At 41.6% G+C, this 25,644-nt stretch overlaps 2 protein-coding genes across 3 annotated transcripts in view; one reads left to right on the top strand and one right to left on the bottom strand.

Annotated features, from left to right (window-relative positions):
• Positions 1 to 7,587: 7,587 nt before the first annotated feature.
• immp1l (inner mitochondrial membrane peptidase subunit 1) lies at positions 7,588 to 22,452 on the bottom strand. 2 transcript variants are annotated; one of them, XM_035158019.2, is made up of 6 exons: positions 22,257 to 22,452; positions 14,826 to 14,939; positions 14,510 to 14,598; positions 14,060 to 14,186; positions 8,363 to 8,473; positions 7,588 to 7,747 (listed from the first exon to the last, which is right to left on the bottom strand). In XM_035158019.2, the coding sequence occupies exons 1-6, from the start codon at positions 22,281 to 22,283 to the stop codon at positions 7,667 to 7,669; spliced, it is 549 nt and encodes a 182-aa protein (XP_035013910.1). In that variant the 5' UTR covers positions 22,284 to 22,452; the 3' UTR covers positions 7,588 to 7,666. The 2 variants fall into 2 exon arrangements, with proteins under 2 accessions (XP_035013910.1, XP_035013919.1); XM_035158028.2 differs by having other exon boundaries at positions 14,826 to 14,936.
• The window catches only part of elp4 (elongator acetyltransferase complex subunit 4), a 54,961-nt gene continuing 51,628 nt past the window's right edge, over positions 22,312 to 25,644 (top strand). Inside the window, exons 1-2 of the mRNA XM_035158017.2 lie at positions 22,312 to 22,613; positions 23,848 to 23,883. Of these exons, the coding sequence (XP_035013908.1) occupies positions 22,436 to 22,613; positions 23,848 to 23,883 (214 nt within the window). The 5' untranslated portion in view covers positions 22,312 to 22,435. The remainder of the gene's footprint in view (positions 22,614 to 23,847; positions 23,884 to 25,644) is intronic.

The following is a 25,644-nucleotide window of genomic DNA, read 5'->3' as shown; positions in this document are numbered from 1 at the left end:
TATCTTCTGTAAACAGTGTTCAGTTTGACTTGCAATAAGTCAATGACTCGTTGAATTTGTTATGGGATCCAGAAAGTACAGTAACAAAATGAAATCCTTGCAAAAATACAGATACAATTCCACAGCACTGATGGCACAGAGGCCTCAGTTTGTCTTCCAGGTTGCATCCGAGGCAAATCTGGCACAAACGCTCTGATGCCACTAACACCTGCTCAGTCCATAAGTGCAGTATGTTTCAGTTATGTTTTCATCTTGGCTTGTATGTCTGTTTGTTAGCAGGATTACATAAAAACTACTGAAAACTTAGTGGAAGGATGTGATATTAGTCTGGGAAGAACCCATTGTAATTTGGTGTAGATCCAGATCAGGGGACGAATCCAGGATTTAATTTTTCCCGTTTCTCAACATTTTCACTGATTTCTCAGAAAACAATTAATGGATCTTGATTAAAAAAAGACATATTTAGGCAACTGATATTTATGTGTGTAATTTACTGCAGATCCAAATAAAAATCTGGATCTAAATGTGGTTTCAAAAGGGGACTGATGGTTACTGGTGAAGGTATGCACTCTTCTGAGAGCCACTCTTGCTGTTACAAATTTTGTTAGGCCTATATCTTGTCCCTGAAACTGCTATAAACCAACAATTGACAAATAAATGTGAAAAACTCACGAAAATTTTTGCAAAGCGCTCCATCTCACAATGTTAACGATAGTGAACCACTCACTGAATCCACCCCGTGAACCGGATCCGCTCTAAAATTGAATGGGTTCTTCCCTGACCCTGTCTCTATGTAAAGTGAATTCTGTCGGTTGTTCTCAAATGACTGCCACAGTTCATTTAACGTGTATCGATTCAAGTTTTTTAGACAACAGGAACCAACCGAGTTTGACGGTGCCCTCCGACAGTGTCTCCTTCACGTCCGTCCCTCCATGTGATCTGTGGCCTGTTTGCTCTCTCACATCATTTCAGCTGACGTCACCAAGAACCCATTTCACCACGTCTAGCAAAGTGCCTGGCATCAACGGGACGAACACAGCATCCTGTTTCACACAATGGATTCCCCCCCACTCCAAACTCACCAAACTCCCATAATGACCCAAGTCCCTCAATACGTGGCTGCGGTTGATGTTTGGCTTACACTGTCGCTGATATTACCCCCTCCTCCTGCTCTCCCCTTTCAAGTCCACCCATTTGACAAAGTGAAAACAGCAACAAAAACACAAACAAAAACCTCCCCCGAGCGCAGGCACGCACAGCCAAACCTGACAGTCTAATTAGTTTTAAAAGTAATTGCTCGAAATGATTAGTTGAGTTGGGCCACTTTCCCCTGTGACCTCTGAATTGGAAATATAATTGCGGCAGACAGTAATTGGCTAGCCATAGACTGTTGGTTATTGTAGTCTGTTGTGGCCGGCTGCATCATTACCAAGGCTTGGACGCGGTTCAGCTTTTGAACTACAGTGACCGAAGAGGAACACAAACACACACGCACGCAATGCTCTGCTTCCCCACGCCAGCTCTCCATCACCACTCGGGCCCATGCCCCGCTCTAAGGATCTAAGTTGTTTTCCAGCCTGACCTCTCTTTCTTTCTTTCTGTCTTTCTTTCTCTCCGTCCTCCCTCGCTTTGCCCCTGCCCTCCTGTATACCTTAGGGCCAAATAGACTCCTCATTGACAGGAAAAGGAGGCCGCGAGCTCTAATCCGAAAGAGGAGAATCATCAGCTTGTGTGTGTGTGTGTGTGTGTGTGTGTGTGTGTGTGTGTGTGTGTGTGTGTGTGTGTGTGTGATGGTGGGGGGGGCTTAGAAAAATGATTGTAGGGGAATAAGAGATGGGAAGTGGGTAGATGGTGAGAGTGTCAGGGAGTTTACGTCATTGCCTCGGCCTGCCCGACAGGGGCCGCAGCTGAAATACCTCAACAGATCCCAGCACAGAAAGTTTCTCTGACAGTCTTATCCCATCTTTTATCTTACATCCGTGTGGTATCGAAATCCATGCAGCTCATGAACGATGATTGCTGCATCTATTGTGTGCATATCCACATGTGTGTCCGTGTTTGTGCGTTTGTTTGTGTGCGCTCGCTCTCAGTCGGTTATTGCCTGGATCAGTCTGTGTCTGTTTATGTTTGTTGTGCAGAGTTTCCTTTGCTAAATTGTCTGGAAGCCGATCAGCCCCCATCAGTAAACCAGGCAGAAAGAGCGACGTATCCCACTACAGGATCCAGGACATGCCAGGGGGACCACACACACACACAAACACACACATGCACACACACACACACACGCACTGTGTACCTTATTTTCTCTGACTCACTAACACTAGCTGACTAATTGACAGACCATCAGAGGAGAAAGACGCACACGCTTACGTTTTTTTTTTCTCGGTAATGAAGCCATTAGACTTTTGATCATGCCACTGACAAAAATCATGACGCTGTTAGGACGAGGCTCGTCTCACTTAACTTGAGGTGACAAACAAATTTTCAAAACAGACCGGAGAGATGAAGCAAACTCCACACCCTTACTTTCTGCTCTATATCGACCACAGAAAACACGAGTCATAGAGGGAGCGCTCCCAACAGCAAACATGTATGTGCCAATTACTATCTCCCTCTCTCTATTAAGCAAAAGGGGGGGGGGGGATATAGGTCAGGCCTGTCAGACTAAGGCTTCTGTCATCCCCCTTCCCCTCCCTGTCCTCCCCCCTCACTGCATCACTCCTTGCCTGAGGATAGAGCTCCCATAGCTTTCCATTAGGACCCTCATTGAGTGTACTGTACATACAGCGGAGGCCCCACTCCCTGTATCCCACCCACACGCACCATTAGAGGGAAGGAGCACTAATAGTGTTGACTGCCTTTGGGGTGGGGGATACCAGGGCCAGAGGCCGGCTAATGTTCCTGTGAAACCCTCAGCTTCACTGTCCTATTGACATTATTCACACCCTGCAAGCAAAAGCACAACATGTGTTACTTTTGGGCATTTGGAAGTTCAGCTGACTTCTTTCATGGAATCAAGCAAAAGTTAAGTTTTGCCTTCTAAATCCTCTTTGTGTTAAGTTTTTTTCGTCTTCCTTTTCCTCTTTGATAAGTGGACTGTGAGTATTGACAGCCTGGTGTGTGTGATCATCACAACAAGCTGACAGTAGGGAGCTCGATCGCCGCCCCTGCCCAGCCTCCAATACCATCTGTCTAGTATGGATCTCTGGAGGTTGACGCCTGTTGGCGTGGGAGATGTACACACCACAAGCCTCAAGGGCTGGCAGAACAGAGTTGGAGGAGGTGTATGTGCCCCAATTGAAGCTGTGCAGTCATCTTCACACACTGAGTAGGGACTGGTAGCGTATCCCCACTCTTTCTTATGCTGTCTCCCTCGTTGTCTCTCTCTCTCTCACACACACACACACACGCGTAGAACAGCAACACTGATCAAATGCGACTCTGATGTCTTAATTAAGAAGAACTAACAGGCTTGATTAAAAGGAGGAGAATGAAAGGATCCGTCAATGAAAGCGGCAATTCCCTGATCAGCAAACAGCAACACAAGTGGATGGAAGAGGGAGGGAGTGTAAAGGAAAAAAGCGAGGGGAGTAAACAGGATGCAGCAGAACAGAGATATGCAAAGAGAAGAGGAGGAGAACTGAAGAAAGCCTGGATTCATGCAGCAGTGTGATTGATACGGCTTCAACTTAGTTAAAGTAGCAAAAGTTCAGCACAATAAAGGCAGCATAGGGTTTCATGAGGCGGTGTGTCTTTAGGATGGAGACATTTCTGTTTGCAGACTAAGAGAGACATTCGGCTGTCAGAGTAACGCTGCAGCATCTGACCCAAGTTTGCTTTTGGGTCACGTTCTCTATACCGTGGATATGAAAATAAACAAACCAGGCCATTACCAGTGGCGGGCGGTCCTCTCACGAGCTATACCCATACTTCCCGCTCCGCTCTCTCACGTGTCTCTGCACTTTTAAAGGATTCAATTAACCTGAAATGAACTAAGGAATCAGATACAGCCCATCTTCCTGTCTCCTGCCACACATCCGACTATCATCCACCTGCAGTTACTTTTACCTTCCCCGTGCTGAACTCCTTCATACTGTTTGTGCGACAGTTTTAGAAAATACAGTGGCAAGGGTAACTATACAATAATAATAACACAATAATAAAAATAATAATAACTAAATAAATAATCATTGTTCTCTCAAAGCAGTACACATACTACAGCCACTGTTCATCAACTTCTTAAGAACCACTCAATCATACACTGTGCCTTTCTAGTCACCTACACAGTAGGAGGATACAGTCGTTTTAAAAGGTTCGTAAAAACTGTGGCAGAGCAGCAACACTAAGTAAGTCCTAAATGCTACGGTATCAAAAGTTATATCTGAATCCAAAATGAAAAGTGACCCAGAACTCCTCCCCACCATCAATAAAAATTGTTTCAACACAAATGAATAATAAAATTATAAAAAAATCTGCATATTTGGGTATAACTTTGATGTAATAGGTTTCTGTTGCAAAAAGCATCTAGCCTACGTAAAAGTCGAGCGTTCTAATTTTGCATATTAAAGTATGTTTGCAGTACATTTTGTGGCTCCAGAGAAAGATGCAGGAGGTAAAAAAAATGACCTGAAGGGAGTACATCGGCCGCTACATGCTTAACACCTGAATCTAACATGAATCTCCAATTGAGCTGTAGGCAGTTGAGTTGCATTGTGGGTAATGGAGGTGGAAGGTTTTGCCAGGAAAGAAAAATGTGTGCATTAAATATGAAAATAACCCTGGTTCTGCTCCCTTAATATGTTTTTGTGATATCATTTTGAAACTGGTATGAGTTCAATGATGTTCAAGGACTCTTTAAAAGTTAGTTTGTTTATGTACCTGGCATAAACATGCAATAAGGATTGTGAGTAATTTGGTTTTCACTTTGCTCCTATAGACTAGTTTGTATTACATATTGAAGATGGTGAACTAATTAATCCAAAATGATACTGATTCAGTCTTTGCTTTACTACAGAATGTACTCATACTTAACTAGAATGGCAGTCAGTAGCAGATACTTCCGCCAAGGCCCAACAGTCCCCTTATTAAACCACATTTAAAATTCACTACATTCTTACTTCCACACACTCATAAATATCAGTCCCCTGTACATGTCTGATTTTTCATCAAGATCTACGAACTATTCTCTGAGAAATCAAGGAAAATTATTCAAACCTGCACTAAAAGTTTCAAGTTTTGTGGAAATCCGTGCAGTAGTTTTTGAGACATTTTCCTGAGAAACAAACAAAACCAACAACATGACCTCCTTGGCTAAGATAACAATATTCATGCCCGTTTGACATCATATACAACGAATAAAGAGCTATATGTAAAGCAACATACATATAGCAACATCACAACACACTGCAGCTCTGTCCCTGTCTTCTACAGAGGCAGACACACCTCGGCCCTGCTGACAGCTCACAGCCTGTCTCTGTGGCGCTGCCCAGCTCAGCACAGCTGTCTGTTGTCCCTTTCCTCTGATCTCTCTCTCCTCCTGCCTCACTCAGCCTTGTGCCCACTCAGCATGATAATGATATACACCTCTGCTTGGTCATCTCTTTGAGACTCTGGGCTTGTGGCACAACTCAACATGTGACAACAAAGCAACGTACACGGGCAGTTCACGAGTCAATTAAATTACCGGTAAAGCAATCGACCCACATCTTTGGGGAAAAGAGTTATAAAGATAAACAGTGGTGTTTATACCAGGCGACCTGAGATGGTGTGAATCTAAAATCATTAGGTTTAACTTTGTTAACATTCTTAATCATGTTCATCAGAAGAATGTCTTCATCCACCAGGCCTGCAGTTACGTTAGTGAACAGCAGAGCTCCCTCTATGGGGCAGTGTCTTGAAAGGGACAAGCTAAGATTACTTGTCAGCATTTCAGCTTAACACTGGCAGCGTGTTGACACGCAGCAGATGAATATTAAACCTTGAGAAACAAAGATATGCTCCAAGCGAAACCCAGCATAAATATTTTTCATATGCACTCAGACAGACACATACACACACACAATCTTGAGAGTCCCTCCCAGCAGGCACAATCACACTCAGGCAGATAATTCAGTGTCACAGGGAGCCTTGTCTGTGACCCTCTGGCCCCCTCCAGACAGAGGAAGCAGCTGGACAGGGACCCACGGCTGCCTGGAACTCACTTCCCCTGGGGAGCTGTGGGGAGAAGAGTCCCTCTCTGCCTTGGAGAATGACCAGCTGAGCTTCTACGGCTCAGTATGTGTGTGTGCTGAAGTCTCTGTGTCCAGGAAGGTCTGAGCAGGATGAGCAGGCTGAAGAAATGTGCAGCAGAACAGGGTTTTTTTGTGCGAGTCAGCAGGCTGAAGAAAATATCAGATCACAAGCAGCTTAGCTTTTCCCTCTGGTCAGAGAGCAGTTTACACGCTCGTGTTTGAATTGTATCTACTGTTCATAAGTAGAAACTTCTTTACTTTTATTATTCATTTTAATCATAACCATATTAAAAGTATTAATGATAATGATAATTATTGTATCAATGTATTTTGAATTGAAGAATTTGAATTCTATTATCAAAATAATGATGTGCGGCTAATGCTTTTTCATTCCTACTAATTCTATCACTTAAAGACCTGTTCAAAACTACACTATACATACACATATACAATAATATATATATATATATATATATACACACATACAAAGACATATATATACACACATATTTATATACATATAAATCTTAATTCTATCCCCCAATAACAGGCACCACATTTGGTTTCCTGTGTGACACACACACTCACACACACTCATTCTCACACACACACACACACACACGACACACACATGACACACACACCCCATAGTTCAGTGGTAAGCGTGGCAGTTACTAAGTGCATATTAATATTTGATGGTTAAATGCGAAATGTTAACATTTTTTTCTATTGCCCTGGCAGCATGATGAAATATTAAAGAATATGAGAGCTTTTGTTTTACCATAATACAAAGAAAGCAGTAAACAGGACATTAATAACATTTTTTAAGGTAATGAGACATGTTTTGTATGAGGTCATAGTTTGTAGCTTTAGAGAGATATCCCTGTTTACAGACGGCAAATGTCTTTCAGGTGCTTTTCAAAACACATTAATCAAACAGTGAAATCCAACTACAACTTATGATCCAATATACTGATTGAACTGCTAGAGTTAGGTATATCTTCTTCACTTCATTGGTTTTTGACTTAATTGTTTGTCTTGTAACTGAATGAGTTTCTGATTATTAATGTACACCTTGTGCATCCCGTCTGTGCCTCCGCCCGCTCTCTGCTGTTAGCAGCTCCACAGAGACACAGATTTACTTGCTTCTCACGCAGTGCTGTTCCTCCCAGTGCTTCACAGCTACAGCCAACACACCACAAGCTCCACAACACAAGACACTGTCAGAATTAAAACAGTAAAATCATGAAGCCTGTACAATTGCAAAGTATTCCCCCAATAGATAAACATACCTTTAAAAATGCTGGGTTTGAGACTGGCTTATTTCGAAAGATTCAAGTACGACTACTTATACAAATCAAATTTTAAATAAATATCAAGCTTTATTGAAAAAGATTGAAAGCAAAGTAACATACAGTACAAACAAATTAAATGAGTCAATCTGAGTCATTGTGAGTTTTAATGATGCGTCTGGTTGGGCTTTCACTGAGGGTCCCAAAACTATGCGGCGGCCAGAGCTGCAAGGGACAAAAGGCACAAAGAAACAACGAGTTAAAAACGAGATTAGACCCATATGATGACTAAATAAAGCACCTCCAACCATTAAGTACCACACATGATCTCACTTCTTGGACACATTTGCTAATACGCCTTTTAATGATGCATTTGACTTGGTACGAGATCCTGTTATTTCATCAGCTGTCGTAACAGGGCCTCCAGTGGAGTGCCGCTGTCCAATCAGATGGACAGAAGGTTGGCTGACCTGTTTCCAGGGTCGTGGTTGCTATGACATCCAGTGACATGACAACACAGCAGAATGGAAAGCTAGACAATATGTTGTCCAGGCTTTGGTCAATCAGACACACTTGCTTTGAACTTCCAACTGACTCACATCTCTGCATTGTGCTTTAAATGGACAAACTAACTGGACTTGTAAAAATAATGAAGAAAAACAACATCATACATGGCTTGGAGCTTCACACCTTGGAACCAATCTGTGAGCGATGCAATCCAAACTCTTCTGATTGTGTGAAAAACAAGTTTAAATACTTGACAATACACACACACACATACACACACACACACACACGCACACACACGCACACACACAACACAAACACCTCCCCTGTTACCTTTAAGCAAACACGCCCTCGGATGAGGGCATAGGGAATTGGGCCATAGCTGCGTGAGTCAGAGGAATTCCTAAGGTTATCCCCTTCTAGCCATACGTGGCCTTTTGGAACCTAAAAACATCATCAGACACAAAAAGGGAGAAAATCATCACTCTTCTATCACAAAACATGGGAATCAAACAGAACTCAAACATCTGATACATATTTCAAGTGAGTTATGTACCGAGAATATACCTTAACCCCACCCCCTACTCCCAACGAGTCGCCTCAGCCATCCCCTCCCTCCTCAGCCTATCTTAACGTCAACCTGCCTGTCCCTCTTTAACCCCGTACCGTCTTAGGAGAGGGGTCATGGGTAACGGGCAGGGTCGGGAGGGATTTAGAAGAACTTCAAACGGGGTCATTAGGCTGTTGGCTGAGATCTGCGCCCCTCTTACCCAGGGAGGGCAAAGCTAGAGAGGGGCCTGAGATAGCTGGGCAGAGGGAGAGAGAGAGAGAGACAGAGAGAGAAAGGGAAAGAGGGAGAAAAAGAGGGCTAAGCTGCGGCTAGCAGCAGCGTCCAAGGGTCTCCACCGCGGTCCGACCTGCCAGTGGGGCAGTCATCCAAGCGGGCTCTAATTCACAGTGACACCAATTATGATTAATCTCATCACTTTAGGAGAGTAGGCTTGTCAAGGCCCTAATTAAGTGCGCTGTCCCCCCTATATGTGCAGACAGGATCAACAACACATTATATTGTCATAATGGGCATCACAATCCACGAGTCTATTTTTGTGTTGCCTAACTTTTTAACGGCAAAAGTCCTCTGGAGGAAAGAGAACAACATGGATAAAGAAGCAGAACATTGTCGGCGCCGAGGTGACGTCACACCTTCGCCTCCGCTCGTGTTCCTCATTCCTGTCACCTGGCTCCCTGATTAGAGTTTTCTGTCCTACTGTGGGATACTGCGTTTCATTTCATATTCCATAATTGAGACAGATGATGTGACATAATCACGAGCCAGTGACATGTTGACCTAACACGAGGTATACAACTCACTAAATAACGACGACACAAATGAATATCATTAAAGGAGTCATCTGAGAACCATATGTCAGCATGCGGGATTCCCACCATTACACCTCATTAACATGGCAACATATGCTGGCTCCCAAGCACAGGAAGAAGAAACACCACCGTTTGTCATCTGTCAAACCAGAACCCCCCGTTTCTCCTCATCTTCCTTAAAAAAAAAGAAAAAGGATCTAATACTCATCTTAAAGACGTAGAGGTTTGATTAAGATATTTCAAGCGTTTGTTCCAGAATTTGCTGGACAGTCTCAGTCTCTTGTGTTAATTTCTTGATAAACAGGACACGTCAGCTTCATCATAATCCAGCCTGAGTGAAAGCAGGTCAATCAATCAATCCAATCGGCGAACGGCCAAATATGAGACTTTGGATTTGAGTCTCAAAACACAAATGACGTCACAGAAAAACCCAGGACTACACTTCAAAGATCAACCAGGCAGTATTTCAGAAAAGTGAGAAAGTGAAGAGGTCTGAAACCTGAGCTGCTCTGCTGTGGCGAACACACGGATAAGAGCTTATGCGTATCACCTTGCAAGTTGCAGGTGCATGTACAAGGAAAAGAAAAACATAGCAAGTCAAAGGCGAACTTCTGAATAAAACCTATTGCTGCCAAACAGCTGTTTCTTTAAGAAAAAAAATGCTGTTTCAAGTCTCATATGATTTCTTGCATACATATCAATTAAGAAGTTTCACTGTCGACAGGGTCGCGAGGAAATAAGTGAGTCATTCGTTATTTTAGCACATAAACACAATTTAGACGCCTTATTTTTAAAAGTAATTTTAAATTTCCAAAAGCTCCAGGTTGGACCAACACCGTCTTGTAGTATCTCGACATGGAGTCAGTTTAATCTGCGCTGCCGGCAGCTCTGGTGTGATGGATGGCAGAGATTGCACCCGTCCCGTGGATGCGGGCTGGGTCGAGGCGAGGCATTGTGTACCTGTCAGAGACGTGTCAAGAGGAGCTGAAACCAGAGCTCTCCTCACTGCAGAGGTGTGTTGTTTAACAGCCACACTATTACAGTGCTCATTATGTTAACATGATTGAGGTGCTGAATTATGTTCAGCTTAAATACATACAGGCGTACAGAGCTCATCTTATACCACATTGCTCAGTCCATCTTTACGGCAAAGAACAGCACAGCTCTCTCTGTCTCTGTCGCTCTCTCTCTCTGCTGTAACATCAGGGATCAAGTGTCAATGTTTTGACACAAAGGCTCAGACACAGAAATGATTCCTAAAAGGTGACAGGGCAATTAGTCTCCAGTTGGATCTCTGAGGGTAGGGAGGGCCCGTCTGTCTGTCAGAACAAAAAAAGGAGGTGATGACAGAGTCTAACACCATTTTCCAGAATGTATCTTTACAGGTCCACATTAATGCCTCCCACACCATCTACACAAACACGTGCATCCTCTGGGGGGTTTTAAAAAAACTCCCTAAGGGAGCCCAAACATTTATGTGAACGGCGGATGTTTTCTCAGTTACCCCAAATGTTGTCACATAAAGCCTGCGATTTTGCTCCTGGGTGATAATAAATTATCATCCCAAAGCAATAATTACAGTGTAAGAAATAAAATAAAACGCTTTGTGAAAACTAGCTCAATGGTTATTTCAAGATGACTATTTGAACAGTTTAAAGCAGCATTTCTGTCTCTCTCTCCATCTCCTGATTCTTGCTGCATAATGAGCCTGACTCCTGTCAGTCACCAGACAACAAAATGGATCCAGGTCCATTTGTTGTACTAATGATGTTGAGGTTTACTGTACAAATACCAATTTTATTTCTGCACCACTTGCCACTGCTTGAAAACATAATTTGACCTGGTTAGACAAATAGCACAAATTGTAACCGTTTAAAAAATATATGGTTCAATTTCAGTTTAGTTTATTTGAAAAGGACATAACAATAGCATTGGTACTGCGGCATACAGTTATGCACAAGCACGAGACGCACTGTACTTGGTGTTTGTAGCAAAATTATCATTTCCAACACCTGTCCACAGGGGGCTTTTAAAAAGTTTTAAAATAAAAAAATGAAGAAAGAAAAACAATATAGGTGCAAATACTCTATGTATGTAAAAAACAAAACTGTTGTATTGTACAGGAGTATTAGATGTACACATATATGAAAGGCATTAAAATTGTGTTTGTACGAATGAGGTTTTGTTCACTGAAATGCAACTGTTAGATTTTATTGAGACTTGTGCACTGACTCTATTGCAGTGCTGGTGTCAAGAAAAACAAAACAGAGAGGAAGCACGACAATGTTGGCAATTAAAAATAATCTGTAGGTTGTAACGTTTAATGAAGATGAATCTGAAAATATAGTTTCTCTAATATGTGACATTTGATGATTTGACCTTATTTAAATTTTTTTTATTGAGTGTCAAGTGAGAGGACTCAAGACATTGTGATAATGTAAAGTTGGCACCTCACTATTTGTTCTGACAGGTGTAGAAAAGATGCTAAAAAGCAATGGACCTAGGACCGACCCCTGGGGTATCTCCATACTTCCGAAACACAGAGGATGAATCTTTCCCCACTGAACCTCAGACATTGGGCTCTTCCTCTGAGATACAGACCACACCACTGTACAGCCTGGTGCAGGAAGTAGATTTTGCATATTTTGGTCCACCATGTTGGGTGTGGGCTCTACTGATGTGAAATAGTTTGCAAGTTCCTAGTGTCTCATATGTTGCTTGTTTACTCTCAGCTTACACAGTTTGAGCTGTAATACTCTCAGCCTTCGGAATCATTTTAGAAGTAAATAATTTTGTACTTCAATGAACCAACTTTGTTTCTCAGACCTGTTACATTTTCAAAAGTAAGCTGAGATGATAACTCAAGTAATCTATTAGTCAACTTTTGAGAATTTTTGATGAACAATTAAGTCATTTTTTTCAAATTAGACAATAATGACAATCTTACTGCTTTTTGGTCTTTAATAAAATTTAATATCTTTGGGTAATGGACTGATAAAAACAACAAACGATATGAAGATGATACATTGGACAGTAGGAATTTGAATGGACCATTTTCATGTTTTTGACGTCATTAAGTAAACCAGTAATCCATAAAAATGAATGATGAATGTATTCTTATCTAAATGATACAGTGCAATTCTATGTATATCACACTACGACAAAGATACAGTATATTTGTATAAATTGTAGTTAGAAAGAACAATTTTTACATTTAAAAGCTGATGAGTTACCACACTGCCAAAAATGTGTTATGTTGATTAGATTATTACTTATTTTTAAAAACTTACTTTTAATCTCCCAAGGACACTGACTTTTTTTTCATCTCGATAAAGCTTATTGATATTAATTCCTGTTAAATAAATGTTAGCCACAACTTATAAGGGATCAGCCTGTTACACAGTCGGGCCTTTAAAAACAGTCAAAATACTGACACCCTGATTTACAAATCTCTTAATGGTTCATGTTTATCATTGTATGAATCAGATCAACACGAACCAGTTCAGATTACCTGACAGCACAAAACTAATAACAGTTACAAAGTGACATGATAAATACGATACAATAAATGCCAACAAACTATCATCACCTATCATGCCACCGGTTTAAGTAGCTGTGTAATACAGTGGGCATGAATGAATGAAAGTGAAGGAACATCCAAAATGAATAGAGGCCAATCAGCTTCAATCTACACTTGATAGACGAGCCTAAATCAAGTAGCTCTCCACCTACTGGCCAGTTTAAAAATGACTTGAACTGAGACCTGAATGTGAGAAACTACATCCTGAGATCACGAATCACAATGTCTCATATTACACGTTCTGCACTCTGTATGTGGAGGTGAAGCTAGCAGAATAGGTAACCTCTTTATTTCCCCATTTCATTTGCTGAATGATACTTACAGGCTTGGCCTTATGCTATGTTCCACTGAACCCATTCAACAGTCTGCCCAGTCTATAAAATACACAATAAATTCAAAAACATGCAACATAAACGCAACCTTTGCTTTGCAGACATATGTACACACTCACACACACACACACACACACACACACACATCTCCACCCACCCATCAGTCTGCTCATTCGGCTGGCACTAACTCTAACAGGCTTCAGAGAGATTGCAGGCCTGAGCTGTGGGCGTTGGGGAGAGTAGTAATAGAAAAGCAATGACAGTGGTTTCAGCGGCAGAACCCCTGCTCTCTCTCTGGTTTTATCACTGTTCTGAGGAAATATAGGTGTTGTCAAAAGCTGATATTTTGACCAATGACACAAAATGGATGTGTGCGGTCTAAAATGTAAACAACTATGATAGTCTATAGACTGTGGCACACACACACACAAAGAAAACCAAAGGCAAACCGAGAGACGGTTTTGCATTATGCATAGAAATTCTGTTTGTCATTTAAGGGTGAAACAAACTTTCAAGTGCTTTGCTATAAACACATTCTTCATTCATTCTCTATTTCCCCGACATCTTTTAAACCTTTTTTTCTTTCAAAGAGATTCTTAGTTGTAGATGCTGGAGGCAAAACCGTAAAACTGCCACGAGGAATCTCACTTGGTAAAGCAGGTAATCACAGGACGTATGAGAAAAGAAGCTGACATTAATTTCAACAAATATGGGATTGTATGATGTAAACATACTCACAAATGTGTGGGTCTTGAACATGTCTGGTGGGGAACTTGTGCAGACTTTATCTCCCTCCAGCCCAATTACCCTTTTACAAATGTTCATATTTGGGTCAAATGGACTCTTTGCAATCACTACATCCCCCCTGAAAAGAAGAATTGAACACAAGATAAGTTCATCAACAGTTATCATGCAAAATATCTTGTATAATCTATGTGGTACTATACATTTGCTGGAAATTGCTGACATCTTTCCCTTTACTCTATTGACAAACTTTTAAAAAAGAAAAGGAAAGAAAGGACTAAAAAAATCTTACAGTTAATCAAAAATGTGAGTGGTGAAATGGTACATACATGTGTATATATATATATATATATATATATACACACAGTATATAATAGTACATAATACTTATTCCAACATGGTTACTGTCTCCTCTATTTGCATGAATCAACTGACTGAACTCACTTTTCTATTTTGCAAAGATGACGACTCATCCTCTCTGAGAAGACAATATCATGGCTGACAATAGTCGGCTCCATTGATGGACCAGAGCACTGAAGCAAAACAACAAAAGCAGAATTATTTATTGGGCATAAATTCATTAATTGTATTTCAAGAAAAAGCAGGGCTGGACAACATAGCCAAAAATGATATCAAGGCAAACAATTACATATGTGATACTATTGATAATTATGTCGATAAATATTATTATTATTGTTTTATTGCCCAGCCCTAAAAAAAAGGTATCAGCCATTCACTCTGTGACATTATTGATACCCACCACCACAAATTCTCCAAAGTATTCAAAGGCACAATGTGCAATACAGCCATACTGGACCGTGTAGCCCACAAAACCCAAAGTCGACCCCAGCACACGACGGAACATCTCCACCTGCAGCACAAAACACAAACATAGGTTATGGCTCAATGTAAAATACATATAATGTCATTATCAAATGCTCTTTACATATACAGAGGTGAGGAAATTATCTGAGTGTCTGAGACATGTATTTTAGGCTTATGTCCTCGACAGGATTTCTAAAAACAAAAGGCTGTTTGGGGTTTAATTGCTCAGGGTGTGGACAAGGTTGTCACAGTTGGCCTACCGCTAAGATGGCACATTCCCTGGTGTTTCATTCTCAGAGGCTGAGCAGCCAGTTCACACCAGAAAACTGCCCTGAACTTTGGTCCAGTGTAGGATGGACCAATCAACACCTTGTGCAGAGGTGAGGGACAAACACAGAAGCTGTGACACATCCAGCCAAGCAGCTCTGTGCCGTCTGCGAGCTATAGTCCCTGACACGCCACGGCCTCCGCCGCGGCTGCAATTATTAGAACAGTTATCAACTTCTGTCAGCACCATGGAAACGGATAAGACACCCCAGTGCCCGAGTGCCCGCCCTGCAAACACTCGGACACACAAACACACACAAGGACCACCCATGTGTCTTCTGAGCAAACATCCCAGACACACTCAGGTTATTGACTTTTACTCAAGCTGCAACCTGTTGGACGGACAGAATAAAGTAAGTCAATCTTTACAAACACAGAGTGTGTGCCTAGGAGCATCTGCACAGACAAACACACACAAACGTATATACACAAACAAGTGTATATTTAGAAAAGAACAGATACAGCTTGATTTAGAGGTTATTCTGAACTTCAAGCAGTTTTGGTTTCGGCCGCTGCCCTGCCAGTCCACCAAGGGGTAAAGAAATCTCTTTCTCCATCTCCCCCATTCCTTCTGTCTCTTTCCCTATTTCGCTCTCCATGTCTCCTCTCCCTCCCAGGGTATTATTAACCAAAGCAAGCAGAGCGGAAACCAAAGCCCCAAATCCTCAGAGCTCTGGGAATGACTTCCCAAAGATGGACACGGATTAGACCCCCAATTTCTTCCTTGCACCCCGCCTTTCTCCCCAGGTCCCCAACAGACCGGGTGTCAGGTGGCTCTCCCAAGCCATGCCAAAGGTGTTACCCCTAATCCCATTACCCCCCTCCACTCTTCTCACACACACACACAAACAGACACAATGCTCTCTCATTCATGCCAACTATATTCCACCTATTAAGCCCTCTATCTATTCTTTCATCCCTAGCAATGTTTGTCTCTTTGGCCCATTCGACATCCTCTCTGATCCAAAAAAGACCAACTCCATCCTTTCACCTCCCTGTGTGCAGCTACTCCGCTCTTCCCCCCATTCCACCATCACCCCTGGCAACCTTCTGCTTTTTGCCGCCGCTGCGAATGGTGGCGCCCAAGCAGGTGGAGGGGGGACAGATATATAAACTCAGCACAGGGCCCAAATGAAGTGCCCCTTTGCAGTCGCAGCCTGCTCAGGTCCCTCGTTCTGTTCCACAGGAGCTACAAACTCAGTCCTCCCCCAGCTGGTACAATAACACCTCTGGCCCTATAATGCCCGTGTTGGGAAGCAAGTGGTCTCGAGGTTAATGTGAATCTCAGTTCTGCACTAAGGCAACATATTCAGCCGTATTTATCTTGCTCTCAGCTTCCTCTGCCGGCATCTCTCTCATCGGGTACTGTAGTGCACCCTCAGACATGATCTCACATGTGTTCTTCCTTCTGCTAGGCTGGGGATCAGGAATCTTTGCTAGAGAACAGTGGACAGCGTCCTGGTACAGCTGCCCTCATATCTCTGTTTCAGCCCCCCCAACACACACACACACACACACACAATTCCAGTGGGCATTCATCATAGGTAGGGATTAAGGGACTTTGCATAACAAGATCACACGGCCAGTGACTGATATCAAGAGAGTCCATATGCAGCCGCCTGGTTTTCTGAGGCACCCTCTGTCATTGATAGTGTGTGTCTGTGTGTGTGCATGTGGATGTGGCATGAATGTGCACAGACAATAGCACTACCTATGTGTTTCACAGAAGCTGTATATGTGAGCTGGCTGCAGCGACTCCTTCGGGATTCAGAATGAGGTGGACATCAACAGAAGCCTCTGATTGGATCTCTGTGACCTCCAATCCTCCCCAGCAAAGAGTCAGGCGACCCACACTATCTCTTGGCCCTAATACCCGACATGTGTGTGTGTGTTAGGGGAATACCAACATTAAATGAATGCTGAATTACAGCTGTAAATTAACACAAAGTCTCTCTGCTAATCCGGGATTACACGCCAAACATGTTCATGGGAAAACAAAGAAAGTCAGCGCAGCCCACTCTGCAGAACCATCTGTGTCAACTGGCCTCCCGCGGTCACAGCACAGCGCTACTGGTGGCGAAAAGAGGGGACCTCAAGTGAAGAGCTGGCGATGGAAACACTTGATGTGTGTTTAACTCTGTGATTCTCTTACTGAGGAAGCGGCAACCAGGAAAAAACGTTGTTTCACCCATGACCATTAAAAGTGCACCAATACATGGAGAAGCTCATCATTATATCCACCCAGATATCAATTTTCACACTGCAACAATAAAACATGAAGGAGGTCTAATTTCATCATCTGCACTGACATGAATAAAGACCCAAAACAAAAATGCAGTCTATCAAACACTGAAAACCATTTATGAAGTTGTTATTGTTCTTTCATATGATGTTTCCTCATGATGAAAACAATGAAATAATCATGACAATATTCGAACATTTGAGTAAATTGTCTTATAATCAACACTGGTGGCAAATAAATCCATACAAATAACATTTCTTAAAGCCTTTCTAACTTTAACTAATGAATCATTGACATCATTATTTCAAAAACATCATTCATTCAATAAAAATGAATGATTATTTATACACAGAAAAATAGGGTAAGGGTTCCCAAGATCTAATGTTGATTTTTTTTATTGAATGCACATAGTTTGGCTAATTTAAAAGTAGAAATAATAAACTAGAATAGCACTGAGCTAAGGCCCGACTGTCTTACATTCAATCAAGTCGCACCAAATTGACACCAACAGATTTTTTTCATCCCAAAATGTAATGGTTTTTCATCCAGTCATTTTTGGATAATCCCCCTAACAGACAAACAAACAGAGCCAGGTGAAAACATTTGGCAGAGGTAATTTAACAAATAATAAAGACAACATCACTCTATTAAAAAAATGTATACCTAATTAAATACACATTATTGAAGCCATAAGGAAACATTGAAAAAGGAATTACAGCCACTGGTCTCCAGAGGTTTGAACCTGCCACTGGCTCAGTAGTGTTAATTGATATACATGGCCAGTCTATTAGAGCCACAAAGAGAATTTCAATCCAAGCAGCACACAAGGGCCTTGCAGTGGACTCCTTACACAACTAAATTAGGAAAACATGGGCTGAGAGAGAGCTGCGCAACAGGGGGGCTAAGAGGCTTACAAGTCCCTTGTCAGATATTCTTCGTCTCCCTGAGGATCCCAGATGGAAGGGAGTCTGGAGGAGCAGGCAGCACCAGAGAGGGGACGAATCCCACCTCTGATGTCCTCTGTCCTCTGGGCAGCAGAAGGCAGAGGAGGGTGGGGCATTTGTCCTGTTGCGCAGTGCTTGATTTGATCTTAATGTGAGCTATATAAAAGGAGGAGGTTTGGCAACCGGGGGGGTCTGTTTCAACTATCAGTCCAATCAGAGATAATCCTGCTGATTTCGACACAGACACCTGGCTGGATGGAGAGTGACAGATGTAAGAGTCTCAGTCACAGAGTGCTGCGTCTAGCCCCCATCTCGTCTAGGTCTGCCTTCTATCAGAGGCTTATTTGAAGCGACTGATCTCCATATTGCTCTTTTCATTGTCGCTAACGGCAACACAGCCGTGAAACAGCTGAGCGAGGTTACTATTTGAGGAGCTGAGGGTTTAAACCTACAATCAATGGGTCAGCCAGTGCAAATAATAGCCAAGTGATATGAATACAACTGCTATGAAGTGAAAGGAAGTGTGGGTTGACAGAGTCCCCAGCCAATTACACTGAATGGAAAAAAGAAATCAGCCACTAAGTCTTATTGTATTGACCACCGGCTGCTGGCCCGGTGCTGAAAGAATGGAAAGATCTTATCTGGTGTTGTATCAGATTCACAAAGCTATTTGTGTTTAGCTCTGGGCAGCTCATTATGAAGCCTCATATATACGCTACACCTCAACAGGAACATAAACCTATGATTTTTGAGAATGAGATTTCCTTTAGTTCTTGATGAGCAAGTATTTTCACAGTCTATTTTCTTCTCTCCGATAGGTCGAGCTAAAAAAAAAGTGTTCTGTATTTCATCAGCAAAAAAATCTCAGGGAACAAAAATAAAGTTCCTCAAACAATGCGAGATGAATAAATGGAAAAAGTCAAATTCGTACAGTCAAAATTAGCTGTTTACAAAAACCCATCCTCTGCTTATTGTACTTACACCCTTGGAATATTGCTTTCCTTTCTACACTAACAAAACAAATATGGTGCACGCTGATGATAATCTTGCCTCCCTCAGACCCAAATCTCCACTGCTTCTCGCAGTTCTTCACTGATGGCAGCGTTAGACTGAAGAAACCAAAACAGTCTGAGCAGGAAAGATCTGACATGTTATGACTGCTGCCATTATATAGCTCCATCAGATACAGGGGCTGAAAGAAGTGACAAAAACACTGCAGAAAATAAACACACATGAACAGATGACACATTGAAAATGAAGAAAATTGTGTTATTTCTGTACAATTAGGCAGCTGTGTTTACACTTCCACACGCTGTATTGTTGAGGAGAGTTAGGAAACAAGGTGACTGGCATTGTGCGGAGGATGTGGGGAAAAGTTTCCACAGCAGTGTGCTCCTGCATCCTGCACGTTGCGCTGCTGAAGCAGGCACCCCTCCTTCTGAAATGCAGGTCAGTCAGCGCATCTTATTTGTATCATATAGGCTTTCCACAATGCCCAGTGTTGTCAGTCATGATATATTCCCTTGGTCTCCTGTCAGCACATATAAATCTCAACAGTGCTGTCAAAACAGCAGGACTGCCTCTGCTAAGAGCATTTGTAAAGTGAGCAGTTGGGCGATTGCTTCCTCTGGAGCCTTAGAGTATCCTGTGATCTTGTGCTGCCTCTAGCCTCTCCCTGCCACACAAAGCTTTTTATAGCTGTCTCAAGGATTACAATTATCACTCATCCGTCAAGCAGTATTCAAAGTGGACATACAGGACTTCTGGTTTGTGGTTTGCAGGATCAGACAGAACATAAAGAGTTCTCAAATATGTGAAAGTTTCCATTTTTCATAGCGGATATATCCGCTTGTCATAGTAGGAAAAACACAGGTACATATTGATGTGACATTAAAATGTCCCTTTGTAGTGTGAGCCAGCATGCACAATAGAAGAACCCTATAAGGAAAGCCACTTGACAGAATCCATCCATCATGAATTGCTGTATTTGTTGTATAACTACTACCATATTCTATTGTACTGCGTTTGCATCTGCGCTTTGTCTAGACTGTGTGATATGTAAAAGGTGAAAAAGGTCCCCTAGCTGCTGAGCACAGTGATGCATTACATTTTACATTTCAGTGCTCAACCCTATGAGTATTTTAGTTTTTGTTAATGTTGGACACTTCACAATGTGCTTATATTATTTCATACTGAAACAAAACTAGTTTCTGTGAAGTAAAATATACTCATCCTGTATTCTAGTGCCAATTTAATATCTTAAATAATATTAATGATATATCATAAATATAAGAGTATATTCTGGACCACGCTGAATTAAGGTTATATCAAAAATGACTTAAAATGACATTACTGTACTTGAATTCAACTCTTTTTACATGATGGTAAAATGTACAATAAATTTGTTGTGTGTCAAAATCAAAGATTTTTTTTTATAATGTATAATATATTACCTACATATATATATTTTTCTCTCTTTTAACCATTCCATGAAAATCCCAAAAGGATATAAAAGGCTCCAGTTTACTACTGTGTTTTAGGGGAAAACAGTCTTAAAGGTTATAAAGTTAAAAGAGGCCAGCAGTTCATCATCAGGTTACACTGAGCTGACTTGGTGCAGAGCAGGTAGAGTATAAGCAGGAACGGACTGTGCTGGTGTTCAAGAGTAGTGCTTATTATTCTATGATCATTTCAAGGTGGGAGTGAAACTCTTCCCACAGCTATCATTGAGCTGCAGTGGTTTACTCCTGTTAATGTGTCATACTCTGAGCTTCCCTCACTTACACCTGCTCAACCCTCCCTCTGAAATGAATGTGAATGGTGAAGCGACGCACATGGATCCACAGTGACATTCACCGTCAGCTTAACATGACAACAGTGTATACGACCACAAATACACATGTGTAATGTTTAGTGATTTAAAGTGTATAGAGAAACACACATGAAGCTGCTCTGTTTTATGATGAATTTGTAAAACTGCAGTCCATGACCCCGTTTATCACATTGTATATAGGACATAACCTCAGGATGTAAATTAAGAGATAGATTACACATTTGTTTATTCTGTCTTTACAAAGAACACGCCTCGACAGGGAATAGAATAGAATAGAATAGAATAAAATAAACTTCGCTACTGTGATACTTTGTAGCACTGCAGCAAACATCACAATGCATTAATTTGCCGATTGACACTAATATAGTGACATAAAGCATATTGGTTCTTTACATTTGTGATGCACAGAGTACAGCGATATGTTGTGTAGTCATAACTTGCTACGCTGTGTTAATTGCATTTAATATTTTCACACACACAGCACCAATCCTTTTCTGGCTGTTACAGCTGCTTTGCATGCAGGAAGTAGTAATGACACCTATATTAATGTGGATGTGTGTGTTTCATCCAGTGGCACATGCTCCATTATGCTGTAAACATATTTTGACTGATTCAGTCTATTTAACCATTCCACCATTCATATGCAACAGCTACAATCTCCTTTAAATCTACTATAGAGATGGTAATCTAACCCTGATCCTGCACCATGGACAGCACACACACACACACTAGAATCAAGTAGACTTGACTTGAATGTAATATGATATCGTGCGTGCAGCTTGTTGTACTATGCCATGAGCCTAAGAGCTAATTCTGTGCAACATTCAGCAGATTCTCTAAAGTCATGCAACAAACTGACAAGGTCGCAGGCAGCAGTAGAAACCAACTGTCACGGTTTTATTTGATCAGTTAATATCCTGTGGTTAATGCAGAGCACACAAACCCTCACGGTGTCAGTATAAAACACAGAAACACAGCAGCTAACAGAAGCTAACGTGTGAGAGCGGAGTTTTAACTCACCTGTAAATAAAAGCTTCCACTGACCATGCACTTCACTGCTCAGTGAACTTCCTCGTTGACAGCTGCAGCGAGCGGCTCCGTAACAACCGCTGCTCCCATTGGCCGAGCCCCAGCAAACGCTCCTCTGATTGGACGACGCTCTCCAAAACATTGCTAAGCGTCGCCACGCTACGAGCAGAATGGCTGCGCCTGTGGACAGTGCGTGTAAACCCGCGGCTCAGCGCTCCCCGTTCAACACGACGAGTTTCCAGAAGAAAACCAGGAGCAAGTTGATCTCCATACCCGGCACCAGACCGTCGGTTCTGAACGGACAGCTCTTAGTCTCCACCGGTGTCACCTCACTGGACTTTCTGCTCGGTCAGTGCTGCTGCTAGCTACACGGCTAACTGTGGGTTTCTCATGCAACTTCAGATAAACACACTGACAGCAGTGACACGGTGGTGGTGTGATTCATTTCGCTCAGGGCAGAGCTGTCATTCCACCAGGAGGGGGGGTTTGGTCCCTGTCAGGACAGATCAAACTGTACTGACCAGGAGGAAGTTACTGTTAGCATCACAGACACACACACACACATTATACATTACAGAAGAGACTCGTTTTGCATTGCATTGTGAAGCGTTGGTCTGTAGTTGAGATTTTTCATTTTACAAAATGATTCGTGTCACCTTATACTTATAGTTGCACAAAAACATCAGATTCGCCTGCCTTGTCTTGATATTCATGCCATTTGAGAAAAGCAAATGTCTCCCAACTCACTACCAGATGCTATAAAATTAAATCCATGACATAAAATCACCAGCAAAAGTTGTTAATCACAAGTTGACATGTTTTTCTATGTCATGAGCACAGGAAATAATGAGATTCAAGCAGCCACTTGTTAGCTCAGGTGGTAAAATATGGCATCCCTTCATCTTATGGACTACTGGATAGTTGTGTGGGTTGAGATTTGTTTTCCTGTCCTTTTTTTTTTGTCTTCTGTAACTAAAATTTAAAATCTTTTGATATGCTTCGATATCTGGTAGCGATGACACATTCCTGATTTAACTTTTCTTTAATGAGAAGACATTTGGAGGGTAAGGGTCAGATGACTGCACTTTAAATGTGTAATATTAGTAGTATACGGCAATCTTGTTTTATGTTTCATCTCTCAAGTGTGATTGTGTTTTAAACAAGCAAAGGTTTGTCTCGGCCAGAACACACCGGATCCACTGTGGTCCCTAATACTCAGCTGTATACAGCACATAAGCAGAACACTGGATTTAATACAAATAATGAGTGAAACTATCAACCAGTGGTCTTCATTTTTTTTTTTTGAGTTAATGGAGCTTTTGACACAACCAACGTGAAAAAGTGATCACAGTAAGAAAAGCACAGACGTACAGAGTAACAATTAATGATTGCTGTTTTCCATTTAGATGCTGTGGTTTCATAGTTTTGCTAATGTGCTCACTGTAACACACTCGTTCCTTATTGGAAAACTTATTTCTATGGCAATTCACACCAGTGCAGAGAAAGACTGACTCTGTAACATGTTACTGATGTTATATAGAATAACCGATGTTCTTGTTCTTCTTTCTCAATCCACAAACAGGTGGTGGTTTAGCAGTCGGAACAGTACTTCTCATAGGTGAGCGTCTCACTTTTCATTTAAGATGTTGTTCTATTTACAGGCCCCATGAAGTGGTTTCATTATTGCATGTGATGTATTTCTTCTTAAAACAGAAAAAGAAGAAGATAATACGAGGAGGAATCGGTCTTTAATTCAAACTAATCATGTATCAGCTATTGAGAGAAGGGCACTGTTATTAGACACCACTGATTACTATTGTGATGACTTTATTTGATAGATATTTTAATTACCCCTTCAAGTGAGGAGTGAGTTCAAGGAATGTGGGATTTGTTAAAATAAGTAAATCACAGATTCGTGATTTTAGTGACAGTTTTTCTGTCAACATGAACTTAAGACAAAACATGATTAAGTTTTCTTTTCTTAAAACTATTCTATTTATGAACTGTATCAATAACACCGACTAGAAACCATTGACCCATTATAGTCACCATAAGCTCAATACTCGTGGTTTGAGCCCAACCCAACATGTGTTGAACACTGTGACTCTATTGAACACTGTACACAGTTCAGTCTTCCTGAACTACAGTTCACCTTGATGTCTTTACACTTCATGAGTAAGTTAAATGTGTATTTATCCTAGTTCTTAAAGCCGTGTTCTAAATGAAGCCATCTGCATCTACACATTTTTATTTTCTCTAACTGGAGCTAGAGATGGAAGTTGATGAACAACTGTTACAGCAGGTGTTTGTTTGGTAGTTGTCAGTGAATCGGTTTGCTTAAAGACACTTGGTATGTAATATTGGATACTTTAATCCAGGAAGGTGCATATTGCTGCTCTTTAATGAAGCCCTATAGCCTTCAGCTATTTCTGAACTATTTGCGACTCTCTCAGTAAAAAAGTTACATTGATTTTAAATGACACTGCACAAAGCTATCACTGTGGCTATAACTTTAGCCGACAATTCATATATTCCCGTACAGCCAAAAATGAAATGTATTCTCAAAATCAAATTCAGTATCACTTTTGGTGAGCCTAATAACACTGTCTATCTGTGCTCTGGCTCATTGTGGTTTGCAATGGAAGATAAAGTAATGCCCCGAAGGTCGCTAGTTAGAATCCCAGGTGTTCACACTTCCTCTCTGATCCTTAATTAATATGCTCATCTGCGGATGTGTTTTTGAACTTTTCTGAATTACATTCAAAGCAAGTGTGTTTTCTAGAGACATAAATGTCTCCCACTGTAGTGTTATTATTATTATTATCATTCATCATAGACGAGGCTATATGCACTGGTAGACAGTAAGGTTAAGGTATCTTGTTTCCCCTTGAAGCTGTAATTTGTGTGTAGCCGAGGCCTATACCAACTGATGATATTGCTTTGCCCTTTAATTCATCCCCCCAATCGATGCAGGAGTCAGTGATTACACACTAATGCGTTCTTCCCTTCCATTTTGTGAATCAATGTACGGTTGGTTTCATCTGGTAATGAGAGACACAGTAAAGGTGAAATGCGTGTGTGCGCTCTCTTGTGTTTGTCTCTGAAATAGTGATGTGTGTGCGCACACAGTGTGCTGTCTGTGTGTCTGTTTTGTTATGTGGCTGGCTGGCTGGGTGGGTGGGATGGGGGGTGGGGAGTGTGTGTTTGTTTGTGTTTGTTTCAGGCAGTCGTCTCCTACAGTCTGCCCCTTTAGCCGTGATGGCCTGTTTGTGAGACACAGACATAAAATTATCAGACTGGTCGTTGTCTGCTTTGAAGTGTCTTGAGCTGTCCATCCCGATTTGTCAACCACAGGGGGATCAGTCCAGTATGGCTTCTG

This window comes from Hippoglossus stenolepis, chromosome 1, assembly GCF_022539355.2.
Source record: "Hippoglossus stenolepis isolate QCI-W04-F060 chromosome 1, HSTE1.2, whole genome shotgun sequence".
Classification (NCBI taxonomy): Eukaryota; Metazoa; Chordata; class Actinopteri; order Pleuronectiformes; family Pleuronectidae; genus Hippoglossus; species Hippoglossus stenolepis.
The sequence above is the reverse complement of the archived record's forward strand: the minus strand, read 5'-3'. Positions and strand labels throughout refer to the sequence as shown.

What these genes read in the sequence shown, in the direction of transcription:
- immp1l (XM_035158019.2), bottom strand. Translation starts at nt 22,283, where the DNA reads ATGGTCAGTGGAAGCTTTTATTTACAG. An exon ending in CATCTTTGCAAAATAGAAAA is followed by an intron (nt 14,187 to 14,509) that starts GTGAGTTCAGTC and finishes TCTTCTTTTCAG; the next exon opens with GGGGGATGTAGTGATTGCAA. An exon ending in TGTTCAAGACCCACACATTT is followed by an intron (nt 8,474 to 14,059) that starts GTGAGTATGTTT and finishes TGATGTTTTTAG; the next exon opens with GTTCCAAAAGGCCACGTATG.